The sequence below is a fragment of the Callithrix jacchus genome, chromosome 22, assembly GCF_049354715.1.
Source record: "Callithrix jacchus isolate 240 chromosome 22, calJac240_pri, whole genome shotgun sequence".
Taxonomy (NCBI): domain Eukaryota; kingdom Metazoa; phylum Chordata; class Mammalia; order Primates; family Cebidae; genus Callithrix; species Callithrix jacchus.
Genome location: NC_133523.1, coordinates 44327210 through 44353744, shown reverse-complemented (window position 1 = coordinate 44353744; position 26535 = coordinate 44327210). Strand labels below are relative to the sequence as shown.

The window sequence follows — 26535 nt, the reverse complement described above, 5'->3', positions numbered from 1 at the left end:
CTCTCATTTGTCCCCACAACCCACCTGTACTAGGTGGAATGGGTGGGTGCTGTGGCCCCTAGTATCCCTCAATGGCTCATCCAAGGTTGCCCCCTTGGGGAAAGGCTGGGCAGGGTGTCAGAGTGCCAGAGTCCTCTGGAGGCACCTACCAAGTCCCACATTGTTCACAGAGGATCAGAGTGGTCCAGGGAGGGAAAGGGCCGGGCTCAAGGTCGCACAAGGGCATCATGGCGGAACTGAGACTGGCCTTGGCCACTTGGTTCACCCAGGACTGCCAAGTCCCTCTGGCCCTTCAGAATGAGTTGGTTAATGTGTGACGGTCACCTGTGTTTTTCTACTGGGCTCTCTCTTCATTCCTAGGCGCTCCTGGACCTTGGGGGTTCCCCCAACTATAAGGACCGCCGGGGTCTGACCCCCTTGTTCCACACGGCTATGGTGGGTGGTGACCCCCGATGCTGTGAGCTGCTGCTGTACAACAGGGCCCAGCTGGGCATAGCTGATGAGAACGGCTGGCAGGAGATTCACCAGGTGCTCCTGAAGGGCTATGCCATGAAGGGCTGGGGTGGGGGACCGGGTCCCTAAGGCATCCAAGGGGCTGGGGCTGGGAACCAGAGGCCAGGCTCCTCACAGAGCTTGGGGGTGAAGATAGCATGGTCCCCAAAGAGGAAAAGATGGGTGATGAAGTCATGAAGACCCCAAGGGAGCAGGGGCTGGGGAACCAGGCGCCTTGATCCCTGAGAGCGATGGGCTGGCCTCTTGGCCCTCTTAAGGAGGTAGACCAGACACCTGGGGCTTGGAATGACTGGACATTTGGGTTGTAACGCTGACAGCCCAGGCCCCTCAGCAGGAAGTGGGGCTAAAAGGTGATGGGGAGGTGGATGCAGTGAATGCTAGCATCAGAAGGCCAGAACACAGGTCACAGACAGACTCTTGGCCCAGAGGGAGAGCAGCCTGGGCGGAATCCAGCCTGGGTCTGATCCATGCCCGTCGCTCCCTGTCCTGCCCAGGCCTGCCAGCGGGGTCATTCTCAGCACCTGGAGCACCTGCTCTTCTACGGGGCTGAGCCTGGAGCCCAGAACGCCTCGGGGAACACGGCTCTGCACATCTGCGCCCTCTACAATAAGGTCTGCCTAGCAGCGGCCACCCCAGGCCCCTCACACCCCCCACAGTCGCCTCCCCCAGGGCCAAGCTCAGGAACTCCTCTTGACTGCACTCTGCATCCTTCACTTCTTCACTATTTCCACCCTTTATCCAGTCATTCATTCATTCCTCCATCCATCCATCCATCCATCCATCCATCCATCCAACAGATATTTACTGAGCTCCTTCTCTGTGTCAGGCCCAGAGCTGGGTAATGGGGACAAAGTGTTGAGCTTGTGGCCTAGCATAGGGCAGATGACATAGTTTGCTGCTGCAATCCAGAGTGCTCAGAGCAAAGTCACAGGGAATCCAGGTCCCTGTGGGAGCCCACATCTGGGACTGGGCTTGGGTGGAGTGGCTGGGGGTAGAGGTGGCTTCCTGGAAGAGGTGCCCCCAATGTTAAGATTAGCAGGAGTAGAAAAGGATAAAAGGGGTGCTCCAGGGCAGGGGCGTGGCCTGTCCAGAAAGCCAGCAGAAAAGGGGCTGTGGGTCCTCAGTTCTCACGTGTCTTCATTCAGCCAGTGATGTGTGCAGGTGCCACGTGTCAGCAGGGCAGGGCACAGGGGAAGGCCAGTGTGCAGCCCCTGCGGCCCCTGAAGGGAATGAGAGTGGGACAGGAGTTTTAGCAATTCAGGACCTTGGGGTTTCTGACAACCTGGGTCCCTGAGCAGGAAGGGAGTGCTGAAAGGAGACGGGGAGGACATCCCCATTTCTGGAGTCCCTGGGAGAGGAGAGGTACAGAGTAGGCAGGGGGTCTCATGAGAGCTGGTTGGCAAGAGCTGGGGCTTTCAATGTCATGACCTCTGGCACTTCAGCCACCCAAGCTGCAGGTGATCCTGGGCAGATCAGCCCCATGGGAAGCCTCAGTCTCCCCACCTGTTTCTTGATGCTCCCTGCCCTTGAAGGGATGCTGGGGGTTACCTAGAGGGACAGGGGCTAGCATGACAGAGCTTGTATGTCAGCCCCCTTCCTCCAGGAAGTCTTCCAAAACAGCCCTCGGCCCCCTCTGCTCGGCAGAACTTGCAGTGCTGGGGATTTGGCGGGTGGCCACGTGCCGCCTCGTGGCAGCCAGCAGTATGCCTGGAGCCCAGGGAAGACTCAGTGTTTGTCAAACTGAACCAACATGGTGCCGGCACTTCTCTCCCTGCATGCTTCTGCCTCTCCTGCTCTGCGACACAGGCCTCGAAACCAATCCTCTGACTCCCAGGCCCTCGTGCTCCTGAGGGGGAAGAAGCCCCAGCCCCACAGGCAGATGTGGGGGGGGCAAACAAGTCCCTCCCCCTCTTCAAGGCGCCATCCTTCTTCCTGAAATGGGAATAACACCAGCTTTTATTGAAGAGGATGAGCCATCGTGTATATTAAATGCTCATCCCTGGAAGGCAGCCATCAGAATAATAATTGTCATTGTTATCATCACCAGTGTCAGTCAGCGTCCAGTCGAGAGACAGAAACTGTACCATTTGGATAAACAGATAAATTTTAGTTTAGAGAATTAGGCCAGACACGGTGGCTCATGCCTGTATCCCAATACTTTGGGAGGCTGAGGCGGGAGGATGGCTTGAGCCCAGGAATTCAAGACCAGCCTGGGCAACATGGGAAAACCTGACCTCTATGAAAAATACAAAAATTGGCCGGGCATGGTGGCTCATACCTGTAATCCCAGCACTTCGGGAGGCTGAGGTGGGTGGATCATGAGGTCAAAAGATTGAGACCATCCTGGTCAACATGGTGAAACCCCGTCTCTACTAAAACTACAAAAATGAGCTGGGCATGGTGGTATGCACTTGCTACTTGGGAGGCTGAGGCAGGAGAATCGCTTGAACCCGGGAGTTGGAGGTTGCAGTAAGCTGAGATCGCGCCACTGCACTCTAGCCTGGGCTACAGAGCGAGACTCCATCTAAAAAAAGAAAAATACAAAAATTAGCCAGACACAATTGGGTGCACCTGTAGTCCCAGCTACTCAGGAGGCTGAGTTGGAAAGGTCACTTGAGCCTGGGAGGTGGAGGCTACAGTGAGTTATGATCATGCCACTGCACTATAGCCTGGGTGACAGAGTGAAACCCTGACTCTGAAAAAAAAAGAGAGAGACAGGAGGCAGAGTTTGCTCAGTGGACTGATGAACAAATAATTTCTCCTCCTTGGTAGTCTCCTTTCTCAGCTGTGAAATGGGTCATTAATTAATATCCGCCCTGCCAAAGGATCAATGGGTTAATAGTTATGCTTGCCTTTGCCATGGGCTTAACAAATGGATGCATAACACATGAGAACTTGTTTTTCCATTTCCATGCCCGCCCCCACCAGTCTTCCTTCCAGGCTTTAAGCTTTCCAAGAGCCAGAGCTGAGTCTGACAGTTTTTCCTCAGCCCCTGCCACCTTGGCCTCCTGACATGCCTGTCTAGCCGTTAGCGGTGAAGGTCAGATCTGTGTCTCGGCTGTGAGCACCTCAAGGGGGAAAGTTGAGTCTGATTACTTGCTCTGTTCCAGGGCCCTGGCATAGAGCAGACCCACATGCATCTTTGTTGAGTGAGTGAATGAATGAATGAAAATGAGTGGATGAATGATGGGTTAGTCCTCTTGGATTTCCACCAAGACTGTGCACAGTGCCTGGCTCAGAGCATTCAACAGGTGTTTGCTTATTTCAACAGAGTGAATGACTCAACGAATGAATGAATGACTCGAACAAATGAATTTTGACTGACTCAACCCCACATCTTCCATCCTCATTCTTTCTGTGCACATTTCTTGAGCACCTACTGTGTGCCCAGCACCAGGCACTGGGGATGTGAGATGAATCAGACGCAGCATCTGCCCTGGGGAGGGCGAGGGCGGGGTGGGGGGCTGGGAGTTCACAGTCTGGTGAGGAGGCAGACGTGTAAACAAATCACAGCGACAGCATGAGATAAGTGCTAGGATTCCTTTAAATTCCAGGTTCTCTGGGCTCCCAGGGGAGGGAGCCGTCAACTCTGACTTGCACACCTTCTCAGCTTTGTAAGAGTAGGTTGAGGAGCACGTGAGCTCAGGGGCTGTGCTCTGGTCCTGTGCCCCCAGGGTGGGGGTTGGGGGTGTGAAAACATTCAAAAATACACATGGCAGCAGTTAACAGTCTAGTTGGCCAGCACGGGCACATGCAGACTCACATGCACACACACACACACACACACACACACACACACACCCAGAACACACACTGGGCTAACTCTGCTGCCTAATGTGTGACTTGGGCGGTCAGAGTCCTCCATTCACAGCATCAGAAGGCCAGGTACATAGGAGAATCACTTGAGCCCAGGAAGCGGAGGCTGCAGTGAGCCAATACCGCGCCACTCCACTCCAGCCTGGGGACAGAGTCTCAAAAAGTAAAAAAGAAGGTCGGGTTGGAATCCTAACTGTTCCACTAACCAGCTGTGTGGCCTTGGGCATAGTGTCTGCCCTCTCTGAGCCTGTCCTGTAACATGTCATGTGGAAGGGGTAAGATCAAGGAGGTGCTTGGGGAACGCTGGTTAAATTAGCATCAGAGGGCACTGGGGTAGAGTTGAGCTGGAGGCCAGGTTGGGTTTGGCCAGGCCAAGACAAAAGGGAGAGGACATCCCTCCTACCAAACAGTTCTTGTGGGTCCAGCATGAATCCAGGTGGTGGGTGCCACAGGCAAAATGAATCCCCTGTGCAATTTATGATGTAGAAGAGACACTAATGGGACAAATAACAGAAAATGGAATTTCAGGGAGATGGTGTTATGAAGAAAATGAGTCCACATTGGCTTAGAGTGCCTGGCACACACACCAGTATCATATTAAAAAATAAAGCAAGGGGCTGGGCGCAGAGGCTCAGTCCTGTGATCCCAGCACTTTGGGAGGCCGCTGAGTTTGGGAATTCGAGACCAGCCTGGCCAACATGGTGAAATCCCACCTCTACTAAAAATACAAAAATTAGCCAGGCATAGTGGCAGGCTCCTGTAACCTCAGCTACTCGAGAGGCCGAGGCAGGAGAATCACTTGAACCCAGGAGGCGGAGGTTGCAGTGAGCCAAGATCACACCACTGTACTCCAGCCTGGGCAAACTCCATCTCAAAAAAAATAAATTAAATAAATAAAGCAAGGAAGAGGACAGGGTTTTTTTTTGTTTTGTTTTGTTTTGTTTTGAGACAGAGTTTCGCTCTTGTTACCCAGGCTGGAGTGCAATGGCGCGATCTCGGCTCACCGCAACCTCCGCCCCCTGGGTTCAGGCAATTCTCCTGCCTCAGCCTCCTGAGTAGCTGGGATTACAGGCACACACCACCGTGCCCGGCTAATTTTTTGTCATTTTTAGTAGAGACGGGGTTTCACCATGTTGACCAGGATGGTCTCGATCTGCCGACCTCGTGATCCACCCGCCTCAGCCTCCCAAAGTGCTGGGATTACAGGAGTGAGCCACCGCGCCGGCCCACCTTGAGCTCTTTTAAAAGCCTTAGTTTCCTCCTCTATAAAATAGAGACAATTTCCATCTCCAGGAATTGCTGGGCAATTCAGTGAGCTTTTGCCTTTAAAGTGCCAAGTGCCTGGCATGTAGCATGATAAGCCTCTGGAAGGTCTAGACCTGTGGTTCTCAACCCGGGAGCTTCTGCCGCCCAGGGGACACTTGGCAGTGTTGAGAGACATTTTTGGTTGTCATGACTGGGGAGGGGAGTGCTACTGACATCTAGTGGTAGAAATGGGGGATGCTACTCAACTCAGAACACCCCTCATAAACCAATGAATCACCAAGAATTAATTATCCCGCCCCAACGTCCAGTGGAATGTAGCATGAGCCATATATCCTAAACGCCCTCAAATATCCTAGTGACCACGTTAAAAAGAAGGGGAAAATAATTAGGTGACATTTATTTTAATAACATATTCTACTTATAATAGTGTATCCGAAATATCATTTCAACGTAGAATCAGTGCAGAAATTATAAGAGGTTTTTTTGTTTGTTTGTTTGTTTTTGTTTTTGAGACAGAGTCTCACTCTGTCACCCAAGCTGGAGTTCAGTGGTGTAATCTCAGCTCACTGCAACCTCCAACTCCTGGGTTCAGGCGATTGTCCCACCTCAGCCTCCTGAGTAGCTGGGATTACAGGCGCCTGCCACCACGCCTGGCTAATTTTTGTATTTTTTGGTAGAGATGGGGTTTCACCATGTTGGCTAGGCTGGTCTTGAATACCTGGCTCAAGTGATCCACTTGCCTCAGCCTCCCAAAATGCTGGAATTACAGGTGTCAGTCGGCACACCCAACTTCTCTTTTTTTTCCCATGGAGGGAGACAGGGCCTTGCTCTGTCACCCAAGCTTGATCTCAGTTCACTGCAGCCTCAAACTCCTGGGTTCAAATGATCCCCCTATCTCAACCTCCCAAGGAGCTGGGAATCCAGGCACCCACCACCATGCCTGGCTAATTTCTGTTGATCTTTTTGTAGACATGGGAGGGGGGGTTCTCACTATATTGCCCAGGCTGGTCTGGATTGCCTCCCAAAGTCCTAGGATTATAGGCTTGAGCCACCGAGCCTGGCTACAGACATTTAAATTCTCTCTTGTTTTCATATGGCATCCTTGAAATCCATCGTGTATTTTGCATGCATGGTGCATCTCTGTTTGGGCTGGCCACATTTAAACTAAAGTGCTCCTGGTCCATACCTGGCAGGCGGCTGCTGTCCTGAGTGGTGCAGGTTTAGGGTGGAGTATTTATTCCTATGGATCTTAGCACAAGCTCGAACTAAGGGCCTTGGGCAAGTGGTTTCACCTGTGTGGGGCTCTGTTCCTTCAACTATGCAATGGGGCCCAGGACCCCCTTCCCCAGAAAGGGCCATCAGGGAGTCTAATAAGATGATTTGGTGAAACGTTCCAACTATGTCCTGCACAGCGGCACACCACGAGTAATACCCGTATCCACTCATGGTGACCTTAATTTTTTTTTCTCTGTCCTGCACCACGGGCCATCACCCACAGGAGACCTGTGCCAGGATCCTCCTGTATCGAGGGGCCGACAAGGATGTGAAGAATAACAACGGACAGACCCCCTTCCAGGTCCGGGGCTGCAGGGGATGTGCTGACATTTCCGGGGCTGAGGAAAGGGTGACAGTGACACCCAGTGGATAAGGAAGGGGACAATGAGGAAAGCAAGGAGAGGTTGTGGGGGGAGCTGGAATAAGAGGGAGGGCGTGGGGGGAAGGTTTGGGTTGGCTGGGGGCCTCACCATGTTTCCTGCCCTCTCTCTGCTGCCTGCCCCCCTACCTGCCTGTACCCCCTCTCTCCAGGTGGCCGTGATTGCTGGGAATTTTGAGCTGGGGGAGCTGATCCGAAACCATCGAGAACAGGATGTGGGTGAGTGACAGGGAGCTGGGGCTACATAGAGAACCTGGGGCAGCTGGGAGTTCATGGTGGGATGGACAGTTGGGGGACTGGATATGGGGGCTGGGATCTGATGGAGAAAACCCTAGAGAACCCAAAACGTCTGGGTGGTGGTGGGCAGTTCCAGGCCCCCCACCCTTTCTCATCCCTGTCTCTCCCCCTCATACCTCTCTCCCACCATCTCTTATCCCTGCATGGCCCCTGCCTGCCCTTTCTCCTCCTCCCGTATGCCCCTGCCACCACTGTGCCCTCTCAGTGCCCTTCCAGGAGTCCCCGAAGTACGCGGCCCGTCGACGGGGACCCCCGGGCACAGGGCTGACGGTGCCCCCGGCGCTGTTGAGAGCCAACAGTGACACCAGCATGGCCCTGCCCGACTGGATGGTATTCTCTGCCCCGGGGGCCTCATCCTCTGGGGCCCCTGGCCCTACCTCAGGGTCCCAGGGCCAGTCACAGCCCTCAGCCCCGACCACCAAGCTCAGCAGCGGGACCCTCCGAAGTGCCAGCAGCCCCCGGGGTGCCCGTGCCCGCTCTCCATCCAGAGGGAGGCACCCTGAGGACGCCAAGAGGCAGCCCCGAGGCCGGCCCAGGTAGGGGAGGCTGCCCTGGCACCACAGTTCCCAGCCCCATTGAATCTCCTCCCCAATCAGTGGCTTCTCCCAAGGCCAGCCCAGCTGCCTTCCTCCCTGTGTCCCCATCCATCCAAGTCCCTAGTGTCACTCTGGGGTAAAGTAAGGTCCTTGGGAGGTACTGTCCCAACTCCATCTCCAGAGCACCACGTTAGCTGGGTGTCTGCTCCACGACAGGGGCCCAAGACGGGGGGTACCCCAAATAAACATAGGCCCCAGCCCTTGAGGACAGACAGAATGACAGAGTGAGGTGGAGGAAGCTGAGCAGGAAGAGGATGAGGGCTGGTGGCAGGGACTTGGCGGTGGCGGGCAGATAGAGGTCATGCTGAAGGGAGGATGAGGAGGGGGTGGGGGACATTCTGGGGTCAGGTGGCTGACCTGGCTAGAGGAGGGTGATAGGAAGGTGGAAGCCAGGCAGGCGAGTCCCAAGGAAGTGGGGGAGAGGCTGGCAACAGCGGGCAGAGGAGTTGGAGCTGACCCAGGAGGAAGCCGGGAGTCGCGGAAGGCTCGTGAGCAGAGGGATGACACAGTCCCAGCTCAGCCTCAGGAAGCTGAATCAGGCGGTGCGCACAGGACCGTGGGAGGGGCAGAGCCGGAAGCCAGGAGGCAGGAGAGGGGGCTGAGGGGGCAGCTGTGGGCAGGCAGAGGGAGCCCCCAAATGGCCTCTTTCCCTGAGGATGCCAGTGCTGGGAAACCCCTATCCCCCACCCTGATGCTCCATCCTCCCCCACCCAAGGACCTCTGTCCTCCTAGAAGTGTCCCTTCTCTCCACCCTCCCCTACCTTTCATGCCCTCTGTGTATGCAGCTCCAGTGGGACACCCCGGGAAGGGCCAGCTGGGGGCACAGGGGGCTCAGGGGGCCCTGGGGGCTCCCTGGGCAGCCGCGGGAGGCGGAGGAAGCTCTACTCAGCGGTACCCGGACGATCCTTCATGGCTGTGAAATCGTACCAGGCCCAAGCCGAGGGGGAGATTTCCCTGAGCAAGGGCGAGAAGATCAAAGGTAGGCTGGGTGGAAGCAGGGAGGTCTGGGCTGTAGGGGCGATCAGGGAGGAGGTAGAGCAGAGAGCAGACCATTCTTGGGCACCTGGAGTACCTCATGCACTCTGGAGAACTCAGAGAGCCCCGGGATGCCTCTTGAGCCTTGGAGGAGCGTAGAGTGTAGCTAAGAAGCCCCTGTCAGGTGGCAGCACTGAGGCAAAGGAGTCGTGAGCATCTGTGGGGCGCCGACGCTGTGTGCAGGGCATGACTGGAACGTTCCACCAAATCGTCTCATTAGACTCCTGATGGCCCTTTCTGGGGAGGGGGTCACAGGCCCCATTGCATAGTTGAAGGAACAGAGCCGCACACAGGTGAAGCCACTTGCTCAAGGCCCTCAGGCCAAGCCCACAGTCCTTCCTGCCACCTGGTGTGGAGCCTGAGGCTGAGCAGCCTTAACTTTGCCTCCTGCATCTGCCCAGGGGTCCTCAACTGAGAGATGGGTCGTGGCGAGGGCTCGAAAAACAGTGGCCACTGTTATCGGGGTTCATCTCCCTTTGGTTTTTCCATCATCTGGAAAGTGATGCCAGTTGCCCCTGCTTGGAGGCTTTGCAGGGCTGCTGACGTGTTCTTGGATAGAAGGATGCTTTAGAGACTACCACGTGCAGCAGGTGTGGCTGTTAATATGAGGCAGAATAATTCTTTGCCAGACTCTAGGCCGCCCAGGATCCGAGCAGTATAGAGGTTGAGAGCCAAGCGGCTTGGGTTCCAATCCTGACCCTACCACTTCTTAGCAGGGTGACCTCGACCACATGATTTCTCTGGGCCTCAGTTTCTTCATCTGTAAAATGGGACCCTATGAGGATTAGAGGAGTCAGTGCTGTGAAGCACTTAGACCAATGTTTCCTACATAACAAGTGCCATATAAGAGTCATCATTTGGCCAGGCAAGGTAGCTCATGCCTGTAATCCCAACACTGGGAGGCCAAGGCGGTGGCTCACCTGAGATCAGGAGTTCGAGATCAGCCTGGCCAACATGGTGATTCCCCATCTCTATTGAAAATACAAAAAATAAAAATAGCCAGGTGTGGTGGTGTGTACCTATAATCCCAGCTACTTGGGAGGCCGAGGCAGGAGAATAGCTTGAACCCAGGAGGGGGAGGCTGCCGTGAGCCAAGATTGTGCCACTGCACTCCAGCCTGGGTGATAAGAGTGTAACTCCATCTCAAAAAAGAAAAAGCCATCATTTTCCTAAGTGGCCCCTATTTTAGGCATTTAGAGGACAGAGACTCAGGCCCCTGGATAAGCAAGGAGGGTCCTATCATAGAAGGTGAACTTGAGCGAGGCCTTGGAGGGTATTCAGGGATCAGAGCAACAGGCAGGCAGTGTTTTGTAGTCTCTCTTCCCATAGCCTGAGTTCCTGGAGGTGAGGTCATAAGTCAATGGTCTCTGGGTCTCTAGTGCTCAGTTTAATGACCCAACCTACAGGAGGTTTCAATACACAAATACTGAGTGAATGAATGATCAAATTCAGGAGCCACTGTGGGGGCCAGGTGCAGCTTCTTCAGGGCCAGCCGCCTGGGATGTAGGCACGTGGGGTGGGGGTTGATGGGAGAAAAGCATGGTGAGCTGAGGCCAGAGGTAAAGGCCCTTCCAGGCAGGCGGAGGACCATGGGCAGTATCTTGCTGAGCTACACACTCAAGGCTTCAATGCAGGGAGAGAACACATTGCCTTCTGTTTTATATCCTCATCTTCCATTAAAAGGGACTTAATTGCCTCAAAGCATGCCCACATCCACGATGTCACCAAGCTTCACACAGCCCAATGAGGTAGCAGAATCCCTCTACTCTCAGAATCAAAGCCTAAAGCCTTAACTTGGCCTCCAAGCTGCCTCCCTGCCCATCTCACCAACCTCATCTCATGTGACTCTTCCCTTCATCCACCAGGTTCCAGGGACCTCGTCCTTCTCTCCAATCCTCCAATGGTACAAGTCCTCCATTACCCAATGCCCAAACCCCCCAATCCTTCAATGCCCAAGCCCTCCAATTCCCCCAATACCCCAAGCCCTCCAATCCCCCAATGCCCCGAGTTCTCCAAACCCCTAATGCCCCGAGTCCTCCAAACCCCCAATGCCTCAAGTTCTCCAAACCCCCAATGCCTCAAGTTCTCCAAACCCCCAATGCCCCGAGTCCTCCAACCCCCCCAATGCCCCGAGTCCTCCAACCCTCCAATGCCCGAGCCCTCCAATCCCCCAATGCCCAAGTCCTCCAATCCCTCAATGCCTAAGCCCTCCACCCCTCCAATATCCCAAGTCCTCCAAACCCCCAATGCCCCAAGTCCTCCAACCCCCCAATGCCGAAGCCCTCCAATCCCCCAATGCCCCAAGTCCTCCAATCCCTCAATGCCTAAGCCCTCCAACCCTCCAATGCCCCAAGTCCTCCAAACCCCCAATGCCTCAAGTTCTCCAACCCCCCAATGCCCCAAGTTCTCCAAACCCCCAATGCCCCAAGTCCTCCAACCCCCCAATGCCCCAAGTTCTCCAAACCCCCAATGCCCCAAGTCCTCCAACCCCCCAATGCCCCAAGTTCTCCAAACCTCCAATGCCCCAAGTCTTCCAATCCCCCAATGCCCCTAGTCCTCCAATCCTCCAATGCCCTGAGCCCTCCAATCCTTCTATACCCCAAACCCTCCAATCCTCCAATACCCCGAGCCCTCCATTCCCCCAATACCCTGAGCCCTCCAATCCCCCAAACCCTCCAATCCTCCAATGCCCTGAGCCCTCTAATCCTCCAATACCCGAGCCCTCCAATCCCCCAATGCCCTGAGCCCTTCATTCCCCCAATACCCCAAACCCTCCAATCTTTAGTGCCCGAGCCCTCCAATGCCCCAACTCCCTGAGCACTCCAATCATCTAATGCCCTCAGCCCTCCAATCCCACAATACCCCAAGCCCTCCATTCCCCCAATGCCCCAAACCCTCCAATCATACAATGTCCAAGCCCTCCATCCCCCCAAATCCCTGAGCCCTCCAATCCTCCAAGCCCCCTCAAGCCTCCAGTGCCCCAAGCCTTCTTACACACCAAAGCCTTCAAACATGCTGTTCCTTCTGCCTGGAAAACTCTTCCACGCTCTCTTTGCCTTCCCAGCTCCTAGGACCTTCAGGTCTCAGCCTATGTGTCAGCACCCAGGGACTCCTCCCTGGACCCCTTTGCCATATGTAAGTTACACCCCCATCCGGTTTCTCTCCAAACACCCTCTTCTTTTCTTTTGCGCTCTGACCCCAACTCCCAATCATGCAGTCACTTGTACAGTCATGCCCCTGCTGGCTGCTGGTTTGGAAGCTTCTCAAAGGAAGGAACATTGATTTATTCAACAGGGTCTACCCTGGCACCTGACTCATGACTGGTACTAAATAAGTATTTTTTTCAGTGAACAAATGATTGATCACAAGACCTGGCATGGCAGAACCAGACAAGAACCCAGTTCCCTCAACACCTCATCTCCCGCTCTCTTCCATTACTTTCAGCTTCCCCTCATTTGGTCTCCCCAGAGGCTCTCAAGGGAGGCAGTTTGTAGAAGGGAACACATCTGATGGCCCCAACTCAACCCCTAGCACAGCTGGAGCCATCTCCAGGCAGGGGTTTTCTCCACATTTGCCTCAGCTTCGTCTATAAAGTGGAAACACAGTCGTTACCTAGGAAGGTGTAAGGAAGGGTTGAATGAGGAAGGAAAATATGTGAAGGGCCGAATGGGGGCAGAGTCATGAAAAACACCGAGGAAATGGAAGACAATGTGTTGTCACTGGTGCCATTGTCGTGCAGCAAAGCTCTGTGATGGAGAGGTAACAGCTCCTGAGTGACTGAAAGCATGACCCCTGGAAGCAGACTGAGCTGTGTTCAAATCCAGATCTGTCAGTTACTAGCCTTGTAACCTTCAGCAAATGATCTTGGCTCTCCAAGCCTCAGTGTTCCTATGAGTAAAAGGGGGTAATGAAAGTGCCCCCTCTTAGGGTCCTGGCCCGGGTGAGAGCTAGATAAACATGAGCTGTTCTTGTCATGCATCTCTGTACTTCGGCACCAGGCACGTAACAGGCGGTCAGTGATGTCTGCTAAATGGGGAAGCGGTAGAACCTGGGAGGTTGGGCAGGGGGAAGCAGCTTCCATTAGGGGAGAGGGAGAGAAGGAAACAGGTGATTCTAATCTCTTCTCCCTTCTAGAGCCAAGAGAGGCAAAGAGAAACAGAGGGGTCTGGGGACAAAGGACAATAAGTGGCAAGGAGACTTTGGGAGGTGGTGGGGACAGTGGTGAGGGGGTAAGGTAGAGCTTGTCCCTCCACCGGTGATCTAAGTCCACGGAGCCTAGGAGGGTGTAGGGGAATGACACAACTGAGCTGTGACCAGTTGCCAGGGGAGACGAGGACCAGTCGTGGACCTGCCCCTAATCCGGGAAGACCATGTCATGGAACACACCCCTCTTCCCCAGTGCCTCTGATCCCCACTGGATCCAGAAGCTAGAAGGCAAGAATGACATGATTTCGTTCTCTCCCAAGCTCCTCGCCCCTTCCTCAGACATTTATCAAGGATGCCCTTGGCCAGGAGCTGGTAACTGGGGAAGGCTGTAAGTTGAGTGTGTTGCCGGCTGAGGGGCAGCACAGAAATGCAGAAATGTATCTGTGTCCCTGTTCCCCAACCAGTACTTAGCATCGGGGAAGGAGGCTTCTGGGAAGGCCAGGTCAAAGGTCGTGTTGGCTGGTTCCCCTCTGACTGCCTGGAAGAGGTGGCCAATCGCTCTCAGGAGAGCAAGCAAGGTAATGCAGAACCTCCAGCTGTGCTCAGTGGACCCTAGGATTCCCATGTTCACACCTTTCCCTTTCTTGATGGGGGTGGGTGCTGGGAGGTAGATGGGAAGACTTGGGGTTGGGCTTGTGGTTTCCACAAGAGTCCAAGGTTGTCTGTTGTCTCCCTGCAGAAAGCCGCAGTGACAAGGCAAAGAGACTCTTCCGGCATTATACCGTGGGCTCCTACGACAGCTTTGATGCCCCAAGGTAAATGTCCTTACACCCGTGGGTGACCCCCCTCACCCCAAGTTCCCTTCACAATTTATGCCTTTAAATATTTCCATTACCTCTAAGGCCCCTTTCTAATCTGTTCCTTCTAAAATTTAATCCAGGGGTGGGAGAAGCCAGAATTAGCTTCAGACAGCATAGCCCAACCCAACCCCAAACCATCTTCCACAGCCACTAAGACTGCCCAGCTCTGGGGTTGCCAGAGACCAATGGAGTGGCCAGAGCAGTGTGGGGACGCCTAGGGACCTGGGGAGTTCTTATGCCCGGCTGGCTGGAGGCCCTTGTCTCCTTCTTGCGCCCCATCTCTGTGCAGTCTCGTGCAGTGGGAGTGTGTGTGTCCCATGCACTGGCGTGGGGAGGGCGCAGTCAGGGCTGGGTGGGATGGGGGTGAGGAGAGGGGTGCACTGACACCTTTCCCCTCCCTGGCTGCTGGCTGACTTGCTTCGGAAGCTTAATCGATGGGATTGGCCCAGGGAGGTGAGAGGGGAGGGGCAGGGAGGGGATGGGGTCAGGAGGGAAAGACGGGGTGCCTGGGGGGGTGTATGAACATGTGTGTGCACGATCAGAGCTGAGGTTTCCTGGTGTGTGAACGTGTGTCTCTGTAGGTGTGCATGACATGCATCTGTGTGCATGTGTGGCCTGGATGTACATGTACCTATGCCCGGGGTTGGAGGGTCTGCCCTGCTCTGTACATACCGGTGCCTTTGTGGCTATGATGACTGTGGGCTGGCTCTGCACATCTGTGCCTCTCTGAATCTGTGGGCAAGCACTGCAGGGCATGTCAGTGAGTCTGCTTACACACACGGACAGGTGGGTCTCTGCACACATCTGTCCCTCTCTGTGCATGTCACTGTGCGTGTGCACTGGCACAGGAACGTGTGTGCATGCATGTGTGTCTGTCTGATTGATCTGAGATTCAGGACCTGGGATGTTGGGGGAGGGAAGGGCAGAGGAGGGGAGGATTCCAGGGCTTGGGCCTCCAGAAGGACAGGGCTGTGGGGGAGGGAGGGTCATAATTTGGTGTCTAAAATAGGATACTCTCCTCCGATGCTCCCTCCAATCCAAGGAAGGGTCCCCTTGTGCGTAGCATCCTTCCATTAAATGTGTCCAAACCTACGTGTCTGTGTTCTGGCCAGTGGGGATGGGTCAGGGATGGGGGAGACAGAGAAATGGCAACATGGGGAGAGAGGGTGGGGCTGGGGTGCCACCCTGCGCTCTGAGTGTCTGAGGCGCTTGACCGTTGTGCGTGTTTGCCTGGCACGTCTCCGACTCTGGGCACTGGGTGAGTATTGGGGTACATCCCCACCCCGAGCTTCCATGTCAGCCTTTGCTTCTTGTGTACCAGCGTCTCTCTGGGTCTCTCCTTGGCCTCCTCAGTGGGGGTCACTTGCTCTACCAGCTGAATGAGGGTGGTCCCATCTCCTACTCTGTCTTGTCAATGGGCTTCCTCTCCTACTCCTCCGTGCCTCTCGCTGGCTCCCACGTGCTGCTCTGTGTGTGGTGCATCTGAGCCTCCCCTCCTCCTGCCTCCCCGCTGCTCCTGGACCCTGTCTGTGCTGGTCTGGCCTGTGCCTTGTGGTGGGCCCCTGCCGGAGATGGGAGATCCTTCCGTGTGTCCCCCCTCCTGGCGTGTGACGCCCTCGCGGGGCCACGCTCTTTCGCGGAGCCGTGGTGGTGTGTTCGCCCCTCCGCCTGGGCTTCTCTGGTGGAGGAGGGGTGTCGCTCACCGCCTTGGGGGCCCAGTCTGAATGGCCTGGCGTGCCTTTCCAACTGTGTCGAGGTGCGTTGTGTGTTGGTCTGTGGTGGTGGGCTGCGCGTCCCTGCCTGGGGCCTCTCTCACCCGCGGTGTTCCTGCCCGGGAAGCGGGGCTCCGTCCGCGCGTCCGTGCACGCGGCTGCGAGGCATCTTGTGTGATGTTGTGCGTCCCTCTCCCCGCGCTCTCTCGCTCTGCACCTGCGCGGGAGGGCTCTGGAGGGGGGAGGGGGGTTAAGGGGGGGCTCAGACCGGAAGTGCCTCCCCCTTCTCCTCCCCCCTCCTAGCCTTGCCCCTCCCCCTTCTCCCGCCAAGGGGGCCCCGCGTTCCCCTCCCGGCCCCCTCCCCCTGCCCGGCCCCCTCCGCCGCCCGGCGCAGGACGCCAAGGGGTTAAGCCTCGCGCCTGCCGCCCGCCTCCGGAGCTGTCCGCGGTGCTGAAGCCGGCGCCGTCCGCGGTCTTCGCGCTACCGCCGCGGCCCGACCCCGCGCCCCGCGCCCCCCGCGCCCCGCGCCCCCGCGCCCCCTGGCATGTGAGCCCCCGGCCCTGCCCTCCCTCCCGCGGGGGGAGTGCGCGCCCCCTCCCCCTCCCCCCTCCCGGCGCGGGTCAGCATGAGGCGGGGCCTGGGGGCCCGGACACGGGGGTTCGGCCGAGCGGGGACGGGGACGCCGCGGCGGCGGCGGCGGCGGGGGCGGCCGGCACCGGGACCCGGGCCGGGGCTGGGGCCGCGGCGGCGATGGCTTTGTCTGCGGTCGGCGGCGGGGGTCTCGGAGGTGGCCCCGGTGGGAGCTCCCTGCCGCAGCCGCCCCCCGCGCTGTCCTCCAGCTGGCCAGCCCTGGGGCCCCGGCGGCGCAGCGTTTGGTACATCTACAGGTAACGGAGCGCGCCGCCCCCTGCTTTACGGCCCGGCCAGCAGGCCCCGGCCCGCGGTGGCGACCCTCCCCTGCCGCTAACCCCCAGCCCCAGGGCCCTTCCCCCTCCCCCAACCCACCCCTTCCCCTCCGCTCCTCTTCCCTAACCTTCTCTCAGCCGGAAACCCCTTTCTGGACCCTCGTCTCAACCTTTCTCCTCTCCATCTCCCTCCCTGGACCCTCTCCCCAACCTCCCACCCAATACGCACTCAACGGCCCTGGGAATCTTTTCCTCCACCCCCTCACAGGCCCTTCGAGGCCCCCCTCCGCTCTTCCCCCAGACTTCCCTCCCAGCAGGCCCCCCAAACGGATCCCCCTCCAGGATTTGGAACCCACTTGCCTTTCTGCCGCCCCTAGCGCCCCCACTCCCCGGAGCCCTCCCTGTGGGGAGCCACCGTGGCTTACCCGCATCCACCTACATCCCAGGCCCCTGTCCCTCTGATCCCCACATCCCTACACCTCTTCACGGAGTTGGCAAGTCCCCCCATTCATACCCCTCTCTCCCATTCACAGTCATCCCCCCTCCATCACACACGCATCCCGCCCCCGGCTTCCCCTCCCCTCCTCTTTTTCCGCTGCGTGTCACTGTGCGACGGTGCGTGTGTCAGTGTGGCTGTGTCGATGTGCGTGTGTGTGACTGCCTGCAGCCGCGTGCGTGTGTGCTCGGTGTGTGTGTGAGTGAGAGAGATGGAGAGATGGTGGGCTCCGAGCCCACCCCCCAACTGTGTCCATCTGTGTGTCCCTGTGTGACAGCGTCTGTCTCTGTATGACTTGGAGCGACAACGAGGCTGTCTGGGACTCTGTGTGTGTGGTGTGTGGTTTGTGTGCTGGAGTGGGTCTGTCCCAGGGACTGCGGCTGTGCTTCCCAACACCCACCCTCCTGGGCCTGGCCTGCCCCTCCCCCACAGGTCCCTACTTCAAGGGTCCATCCTGTGTCTCTGTCCCCATGTGCTCCTCCCTCCTGCCCCCTGCCCCTGGGGGTCTGTGCTTGTCAGGGGCACTTGAGCCACTGGCTCTGCCCTCTGCCCAAGTGGGGCACGTGTTCTGAGCCCCGGCTGAGCTGCATGGGGAGCCGCATCCGCTTGTTTGTGCCACTTTTCGGCATGGGGAGGGGGGCTGGCGTCCCTTGTGGGGCCTCTGGGCGGGCCGTGGACGTGGGTACACGGGGAGGGGCTGAGTGTGGGGTTGGGGGTGCGGCATGCACAGCAGTAGGCTCTGGGCTGGTGGACCCTGGGTTTTTGAGGGGGACTATGGGGCGGGGGAGGGGGAAGGAGGGGAGTGCAGGCCGCTGCAGTGCCCCTGTGTGTGGAATCCAGTGAACAATAGCTGGCTACTGAGCTCTGAAGGCCTCTCGGGGTCGCTGAGGGATGGCCTGGGGAAAAGCATTGTGTGAGCTCCTGCAGGGCAGGTAGTCAGCCATAGGGAGCATGAATGGGATGCTACGTGGGCAGCCAAGATGGGAGGCGAGAGGGAGGGGCTAGAGGGGGCTGGGTAGGAGGTGCAGGGTTGAGCCTGGAACCGGGGAGAGTGGGGATACTGAAGTGGGGGAGGGGTGGAGGCTGGAGCCCGGAGGGTTCCGAGCAGAGAACTGGGGTGGGGAGGGAATGCGGGGAATGTGGGGAGGATTTGGGGGTGGGGATTTGGGCTGTAGGGTGAGAGGACGCAGGGAATGTAAATGAAACGCAGCTGCCAGTAAACGCAGGTGGGAGGGCGTGTGATGAAGTGAGTCGAGGGGGCAGAAATTGGTAGAGGTTTCCACTGTTTCGAAAAGGGTGCCTGGGGAGTATGAAAGGGACCAGGGGTGCTAGGGGAGCCATTGAGGTTACTTACGAGGTACAAGAGTGTGTGGGAGGGATGAGGCCAAGAGACGATGGAGAGGTGACAGGACAGGGGTGAGGAGGTCACAGAGGTCTGAGGAGGATGCTTTGAGGGAAAGGAGGGTGGGGTGTGTCTGGGTGACCAGGGAAGTTTGGGGATGGCTCCTGGGAGTGTGAGGAGAGCTTGTGGGAGTCAGGGTTGAGGGGGGTGGGTTAGGGCATATGTAACCTCAAGATGGCATGGAGGAGCAGGGAGTGAGGGGCAGAGAGGAGGGGTACACAGGAGTCGGGGAGAGGGAGTTTAGGGGTACATGGAGCTGTGGGAGCAAGAGAGCAGTTGGGAAGTCCGAGGAGGCTGTGGTGGGATGAGGGAAACCCCAACTATGCCCTAGCTGGGGGCTGGGGGAGGAGTCCTGGAGGAGAGAGGGGAATGGAGCATGTGTAGGATAAGGGGTGATTGAGAGGCAGGAACAGAGCAGGTCTGGATGTGGTTAGACCCCCATCCCTGCCCCAGATCACCGCTGCTAAATCTAGGTTGCCTCTGGTGAATCCAAATCTTGGCTTTGACATTTTTCTATCTGGTGTCATCTTGAGCAAGTTATTGCTCTGTGCCTCAGTTTCCCCATCTATAAAATGGGAAGAATAACAGTCAGCCCTTCCCAGGGTTGTTGTAAGGAATAACTGAACACACAAATGTTTAAATGCAAAGTGCTTGGAATGGTGGCTGGCATTCAGCAACAGTGCGATAGTTCCTGCCACACCCTGGGATAAACTCCAGGTGCTGCAGGGCCGAGCTCAGGGTGGATTTGGAGCAGACGGATATGTATGCTCAAGGTATTTCAGTGCTGTGGAGTGGAGGGTATTACCACTGCAGTTACCCAGGTGTTCTCTTGGGTATTGTTGAAGAGTGGTACTCACTGTGTGACCTTGGACAAGTTACTGAACCTTTCTGTGCCCTGTTTCCTCACCTATACAGTGAAACTAGGGCCCAGTGTCATGGCTCATGCCTGTAATCCCAACACTTTGGTGGGAGGACTGCTTGAGCCTAGGAGTTCAAGACCAGCATGAGAAAGATAGTGAGACCTCATCTCTATCCAAAAAATTATTTTAATTAGTTGGACATGGTGGCATGCACCTGTAGCCCTAGGTATTTGGGAGGCTGAAGTTGGAGGATCCTTTGAGCCCAGGAGTTTGAAGTGAGCCTCAATTGTGTCACTGCACTCCAGCCTGGGCAAGAGAGGGAGACCCTGTCTCAAAAAAATATAAAAAAATACATAAAGTGGAACTGGTACGTATCCGTACCCCAAGGCTGCTTATGAGGAGAAAATTTAATGATCTATGTGTGACGGGCTTCAATACTGCCCAGCCCATGGCAAATTATCTTTCTTGGCATATCGACATGGGAGTTTTATTAATTATATTGGCTGACATTTGGGGAAGGCTTATATATGGGGTATGAGGCTGATAAGGGGGCAAGAGAGAGATTCCAGAAGACAGGGAGAAAGATGAAAGAAGGGAGGGATTGGTGGAATAAGTGAAAGAAAGTGAGGTTGCCACCAGTGAGGAAGGGTGCTGCTGGCTGCTGGGGGGCCCTGGAGACCTGGAAGGGATACAGGAGGAGGAGGAGGGTAGGGAGATGAGAATGAGGATGTCACAGAATGCATGGTCAGAAACAGACAGCTCTGACCTCTGAGTCAATGTCCATGTCCAGTTTCCCTGTCCACTCGCTGTTCCAGCCTTCTTGGCCCCTTTTCCTCCCTTCCCCTCTCCCTTCTTCCCACTTCATCCACCCCTTTCAGCCCCTTCCCTTTTTTGCTGCCATCACCTCTCCATCCAAGGGAGGAAGACCTGGCAGGTATGGATGAGTTTACTGGACTGTGATGAACTCTGAGCAAGGATTGTTGCTGGAGTACGTACATGTGGACACTCGTGGTGTTGGGTGCACTGAGGCACCACAAGGAGGGTGGTGGCAGGAAGGGAGGACATGTGCACGTCCAGAACCCTGTCGCCATGGTGCAAATGTATGGATTTTACAAGGGGAGCCATTGGGGTTCTGGGAGCATACAGGGGTGCTTGTAGGGGGTAGTACCCAAATACAGTGGAGCACAGTAGGTATTATAGGCATGTGCTGGGAGGTATGTGTTCAGGGGGCGTGTTATGGGAAATATACTGAGATCCGAGTGAAGGGGAGTTATTATTGGAACATACTGGGATGTGTGGGGGTTGTTGAAACATACTGGAGTATTCCAGAAGGGCTGTTTTGCTGAGTTTGTGGGGGCAGGTAATTGGGGAGCATGCTTGGCTATTATTGGAGTATATTCGGGCCACATGGATGTTACTGGGATCTGGGTATTGTTGGAATACACTGGGATTGTGAGGGCGGGAGGTGCTATATGGTTATGCCCTGGGACAGGCTTTAGACCCCTAGGATGCTGGGCACAAGAGAGCATGCAATCTAGTGACTTCTGGGTGATCTTGGGTATTCTGAGGGCAGTGGGTTACAGCCAGGTTGTCTGAGTATCCCTGCTGTAGATTGGGGTGTCAGATCCTCTGGAAATTGAATGGATGTGTATTCCTGAGGTGTACAGTGGTGATGTCAGGGGTTTGGGGCTGTTTGAGTGAGTGTTGAGATGAATGAACTGTATCTGAGTTTCATTGACATTTCCTGGGTACATGAGCCTCACCCAAATGTGCTGGTGGTATTTGGTGGCTTTACTGGAGACCACCAGCCATATGCACGGGTGCTTTGCATTTTACTATAATAGAATATGCTGACTGCATGCAGGAGCTCCATTTGGGATGCACCAGGGAATACAGAAGACAGAGCCATTCGCAGGGAGCTTTGCAGCAAGGAAAATGTTCTGTATCTGCACTGTCCAGTGTGGTGGCCACCAGCCACGTGCAGCTTCTGCACACTTTGAAATACGGCCACTGTGACTGAGGAATTGAATTTTTCCATTTGATTTTGATTAGCTTTCATAAAAATAGCCACACGCACCTAGTGGCCACCATATTGGGCAGTATAGAATAAGCAATTTTATCATGTATGTGGAGTCCTTGGGAGGTGACATATATATATGAAAGAAAGAAGAAAGTGAGGGTGCCACCTTTACTATATATATATATATATATATATATATATATATATATATATACACACACACACACACACACACACACACAGTAAAGGCATTTTGAGGGGTATCATCAAAGTACATGAATCCTCTTGACTTAACACCCTGACCTAAGGACAGCAAGCAGATCGTACTGAGCACCCACTATGTGCCAGGCATTGTGCAAAATGCTATATGTGTATTACCCCCACTGGACTCCTACCACAATCCCATCAGGTAGGGTCTGCGATCACACCCCATTATATATGAGGGAACTGAGATACAAAAGGTTAAAGTTGTGGGCTCAAGGTCACAGGCAGGAAGTGACTAGCAGGGACTCAAGCCCAGCTGTCTGGTAATCTGGAGGCTCTTCTCCCATCCTCCCCACCATGCCTGGCGATGAATGGATGGGTGGATGGAGGCATGGATGGATGAATGAGGAGAGAGGGAGTGGGAGAGAGAGCATGCCGGCTCCGAGGGGGAAGCCTGTCAGGGCTGCTGCTAGCATACACACACAGAGTGGGTGACAGAGATCCTAGGAGGTGCATTTCATGCCCCTGGAGCAGGAGCTCTGGTCTCTGGGTTGCTGGGTTGGGGACAGGCTCCATGTCTCACGATTTCTTCTCCACTCCCCCCGCACCCCCATTTCTCCTGCCTCCCTGCCAGCGATTACATCATTAAGGAGAAGACAGTCTTGCTGCAGAAGAAGGACAGTGAGGGATTTGGGTTCGTGCTCCGGGGGGCCAAGGGTGAGTGCCAGCTGGGGAGGAGACGGGAGAAGGGTTCTGTGACCCCAGAATCAGGGCTGGGTTGGGGGCCTGGAAAGGGAAAGGGACCCCAGCCTGCCCACCACCCCACCCCGGGGTGCTGGTCCCTCAGCTGCGGTGAGGCCTCCGTGACTTGGGTCTGAGCCCCATCCCCTGCTCGGCCTCTCCACCCCCTCCCCTCCGACCCCGCCGGCTCCTCCCTGTCTGCAGCGCAGACCCCCATCGAGGAGTTCACCCCCACCCCGGCCTTCCCGGCGCTGCAGTACCTGGAGTCAGTGGACGAGGGTGGCGTGGCATGGCGAGCTGGACTGAGAATGGGAGACTTCCTCATCGAGGTGAGTCCAGACCCCTTCTCTTCCTGGGGAACCTGGTGACAAGTTCCCAGACCCCCTCATGATCCACACCAGATCTGACTGCGCAGTTTTTTTGTTGTTGTTTGTTTTTGTTTTTTTTGTTTGTTTGTTTTTAGACAAGAGTTTTGCTCTTGTGACCCAGGCTGGAGTGCAATGGCGCGATCTTGGCTCACCGCAACCTCCGCCTCCTGGGTTCAGGCAATTCTTCTGCCTCAGCCTCCTGAGTAGCTGAGATCACAGGCACGCGCCACCATGCCCAACTAATTTTTTGTATTTTTAGTAGAGACGGGGTTTCACCATGTTGGCCAGGATGGTCTCGATCTCTTGACCTCATGATCCGCCCGCCTCAGCCTCCCAAAGTGCTGGGATTACAGGCTTGAGCCACCGCGCCCGGCCCGTGACTGCCCAGTTCTGTCCTCCTTTGGCAACAGACTTCCTAGCCCCCTGCTCACCCTCCAGCCAGCCTCCGCTTTCTCCAGCGATTCCATCCAAAGGCCTCTGAGGCATCTTAAAAGAGTGACACAGAGCTGTTGCCAACACACATACACAATACCAGGGGACAGCCAGGTACAGTGGCTCACGCCTGCAATCCCAATGCTTTGGGAGGCTGAAGCAAGTGGATTGCTTGAGCCCAGAGGTTTGAGATCAGCCTGGGCAACATAGCAAGACCCTGTCTCTTAAAAAAAAGAGCCGAGTGTGGTGCTACATGCCTGAGGTCCCAGCTACTCAGGAGGCTGAGGAGGGAGGACTGCTTGAGCCCAGGAAGTTCAGGCTGCAGTGAGCCGTGATTGTGCCACTGCTCAGCAACCTGGGTGTCAGAGACTCTGTCTTTTAAAAACGAAAGTAGCCAGGCGCAGTGGCTCCCACCAGTAATCCTAGAACTTTGGGAGGCTGAGGTGGGCAGATCACCTGAGGTTGGGAGTTTGAGACCAGCCTGACCAACATGGAGAAACTCCTTCTCTACTAAAAATACAAACTTAGCCAGGTGTGGTGGGGCATGCCTGCAATCCCAGCTACTCAGGAGGCTGAGGCAGGAGAATCACTTGAATCCTGGAGGCAGAGGTTGTGGTGAGCCAAGGTCACACCATTGCACTCCAGCCTGGGCAACAAGAGTGAAACTCTGTCTCAAAAATAAATAAATAAATAAACAAAAGTAAATAAATACTGGGGACAAAGAGGGAGGGCGAGGTGAATAGGGTAGGCTGAGCCTCTTCCCCAACCCTGGGGCCAGGGAGGGTGGGAAAGGGGGCTTGCCCAGGGAGGCAGTGGTATGAAGGGTCAGAGAGAGGGGAACGTGGCCCAGAGGGCCATGGACAGGACAGTGCAGGAGGCATCCTCACTGGGGTGTCTGAAGCTGCAGGTACCCCTCCCCTCATCCACTTGATGTGATCTGGGAATGTCTGTGCCTCAGGTGAATGGGCAGAACGTGGTGAAAGTCGGCCACCGGCAGGTGGTGAACATGATCCGCCAGGGGGGCAACACGCTGATGGTGAAGGTGGTGATGGTCACCAGGCACCCGGACATGGATGAGGCAGTGCACAAGAAAGGTACTCCTGTGACCATTCTTGCAGACACCCCACTGCCACTAGGCTCAGGCCTGTGGGAGCCCCAGAGCTGGTTGCTGCTGCCCAAGGCCTTCCCTTCCCCAGCCCTGTTTCTCCATGACTCTTGTGGGGAGAAACTGAGGCCGGGAGGGCTCACCCTGGCAGTGGCTATCCTCGGAGCCCTGTAGTGGGTAGAGGGTGGTGGGGGCATCTCCCCCATTATACTGATGCCTCCCCCCATCACCTTTTAGCACCCCAGCAGGCCAAGCGGCTGCCGCCCCCAACCATCTCTCTGCGTTCCAAATCTATGACCTCAGAGTTGGAGGAGATGGGTGAGCCTGCGGGGCTGCTGCAGCCAGGGGGCCAGGGGGGAGAGGGGAAGGGGGTGCTAGACCACCCCTTGAGTTCGTTAGTGTCGTTAGTGACCAGGGGTCCTTGTCCTCATCCTGTCCCTAGTCCATGGGTAGGACTCTGGCCTATGTGTGTGTCGCTGGGAAGGGGTGTCTGAGAGACGACTTTCCTCTGTGCTCTTGCATCTGTTTCTCTGTTGGGGTCTCTCTCAGGGTCTGTATGTGGCCCTCTCTACGGGTCTCTCTGTCTCCTTCCTTCTGTCCACCTAACCCCCAACCCCCATTCAACATCTCTCCCTCCACCAGCTCCCCCCAACCCCCAATAACAGAGGAAAGCGAGCCCCTCCCTCCAGAGGAGGCCGAGTGGACCTAGGGGTCCCACTTCCCCTGACAGGGAGCGGGTCGGACAGCTGACCGCCCCCCCTCCCCGGGGCCCCGAGGGAGGTGGGCTTCCAGAGAGGGGACCCCCTCGCCTTCCCCTGACGTCCTAACTCTTGGCTCCTCTACTGCCTCTCCCCCGGGCTAGTCTCCCCCTGGAAGAAGAAGAGTGGTGAGTGGGCACAGGACTGGCGGGAGGGTCCCCGTCTCCCGACCCCGCCGGCGGACTCGCGCCTCCCCGAACCCGGCCCCTCACTGCCCCTCTCGCGCATGCGCGCCTGCTGGCCACGCCTGCTGGCCCGCACCTGCTGGCCACGCCCACTGGCCGAGCCCGCTCCGCCCCGCCCCCGGGGGCTCCCTGGGCTTCATCCGTGTCCTTTGCCCACAGAGTACGAGCAGCAGCCGGCGCCGGTGCCCAGCATGGAGAAAAAGCGGACCGTGTATCAGATGGCTCTCAGTAAGACGGCCCAGCCCTGCCCCTCAGGCTGCGGGGGGCCCCCAGCCCCGACATCCGCTGCATCCCCGTCCCACCATGAACCCCACGGCGCCCCTCACCTTCCTGCCCCAGCGGGGCCACGATCCCACCTCCCCTCCCTCCGCCCGTCCTCCCCCGATGGCTGCCCCGTTCCTTGCCCGCACCCCTTCCCATCCTGGCTGCTGCCCCATGGGCTGGGAGATCGTGTCCCCAAGCGGGACTTCCCGTCCACCTGGACCCAGACAGCGCTGCCCTTTCTCCGTCGATCCAGGTGCTGGATGAACTGCGGGCGGCAGCTCTGGTCTCTGCGGCCCGGGTCAAAGTAAACTTCATTTTATTGTCTTGCTACCGCTCTTCATCTCCCCCTAGACAAACTGGACGAAATCCTGGCTGCAGCTCAACAGACCATCAGTGCAAGCGAGAGCCCTGGGCCCGGTGGCCTCGCCTCCCTGGGCAAACACCGACCCAAAGGCTTTTTTGCCACTGAGGTAGGTGGCCTGGTGTGGGGAGAAACTTGCAGGGGAGCCGCGGTTCACACAGCAACCCGGAGCCTCTCTCTTTCCAAAACCCTCCTGACACCCCTGTGCTTTAGGCTGGTCCTGGGGAGGCGACACGCCTCCTAGGGTTCCCTCCTTTCTCTCAACTTTAGGGACCTCCTTTCTTCCTTATCCCCTTTCCTCAAAATCCCATCTCTGTCCTTTTCTGTCTCCACTTTCCACCCCTGCTCTCATACTTGCTCTCTTCCCCTGCCTCTTTTGATCCTTCTGCGTCCCATCTCAGAGGTCTCAGGGAACACAAAATGGTGTTACGGATGGAGTCTCCCCTGGCATAATAGATGCCCAACAGATAGTACTTATTAAAATATGAATGGTCATCTCTGCGGCCGCTCTGTCTGCCTCTCCCTGCAATAAGAGTCTG

The 26535-nt window shown here is 56.4% G+C and overlaps 1 protein-coding gene across 7 annotated transcripts in view; it reads left to right on the top strand.

Moving 5' to 3' along the window:
• Positions 1–26535, top strand: part of SHANK1 (SH3 and multiple ankyrin repeat domains 1) — a 59677-nt gene that overhangs the window by 7428 nt on the left and 25714 nt on the right. For 4 of the 7 annotated variants that reach the window (XR_008478708.2, XM_078359530.1, XM_054250367.2 and 1 more), the window contains exons 6-21: positions 361–528; positions 1008–1124; positions 7094–7171; positions 7402–7468; positions 7752–8082; positions 8928–9121; positions 13788–13901; positions 14063–14138; positions 14610–14636; positions 22417–22499; positions 22728–22852; positions 24282–24417; positions 24666–24746; positions 25291–25314; positions 25531–25599; positions 25987–26105. Coding sequence is in view for 6 of the 7 variants with exons in the window: in XM_078359530.1 (XP_078215656.1) it covers positions 361–528; positions 1008–1124; positions 7094–7171; positions 7402–7468; positions 7752–8082; positions 8928–9121; positions 13788–13901; positions 14063–14138; positions 14610–14636; positions 22417–22499; positions 22728–22852; positions 24282–24417; positions 24666–24746; positions 25291–25314; positions 25531–25599; positions 25987–26105 (1809 nt within the window). In the remaining variant the exon portion in view is untranslated. The remainder of the gene's footprint in view (positions 1–360; positions 529–1007; positions 1125–7093; positions 7172–7401; positions 7469–7751; positions 8083–8927; positions 9122–13787; positions 13902–14062; positions 14139–14609; positions 14637–22416; positions 22500–22727; positions 22853–24281; positions 24418–24665; positions 24747–25290; positions 25315–25530; positions 25600–25986; positions 26106–26535) is intronic. The other 3 variants (XM_035286729.3, XM_035286730.3, XM_078359531.1) reach the window with 3 other exon arrangements.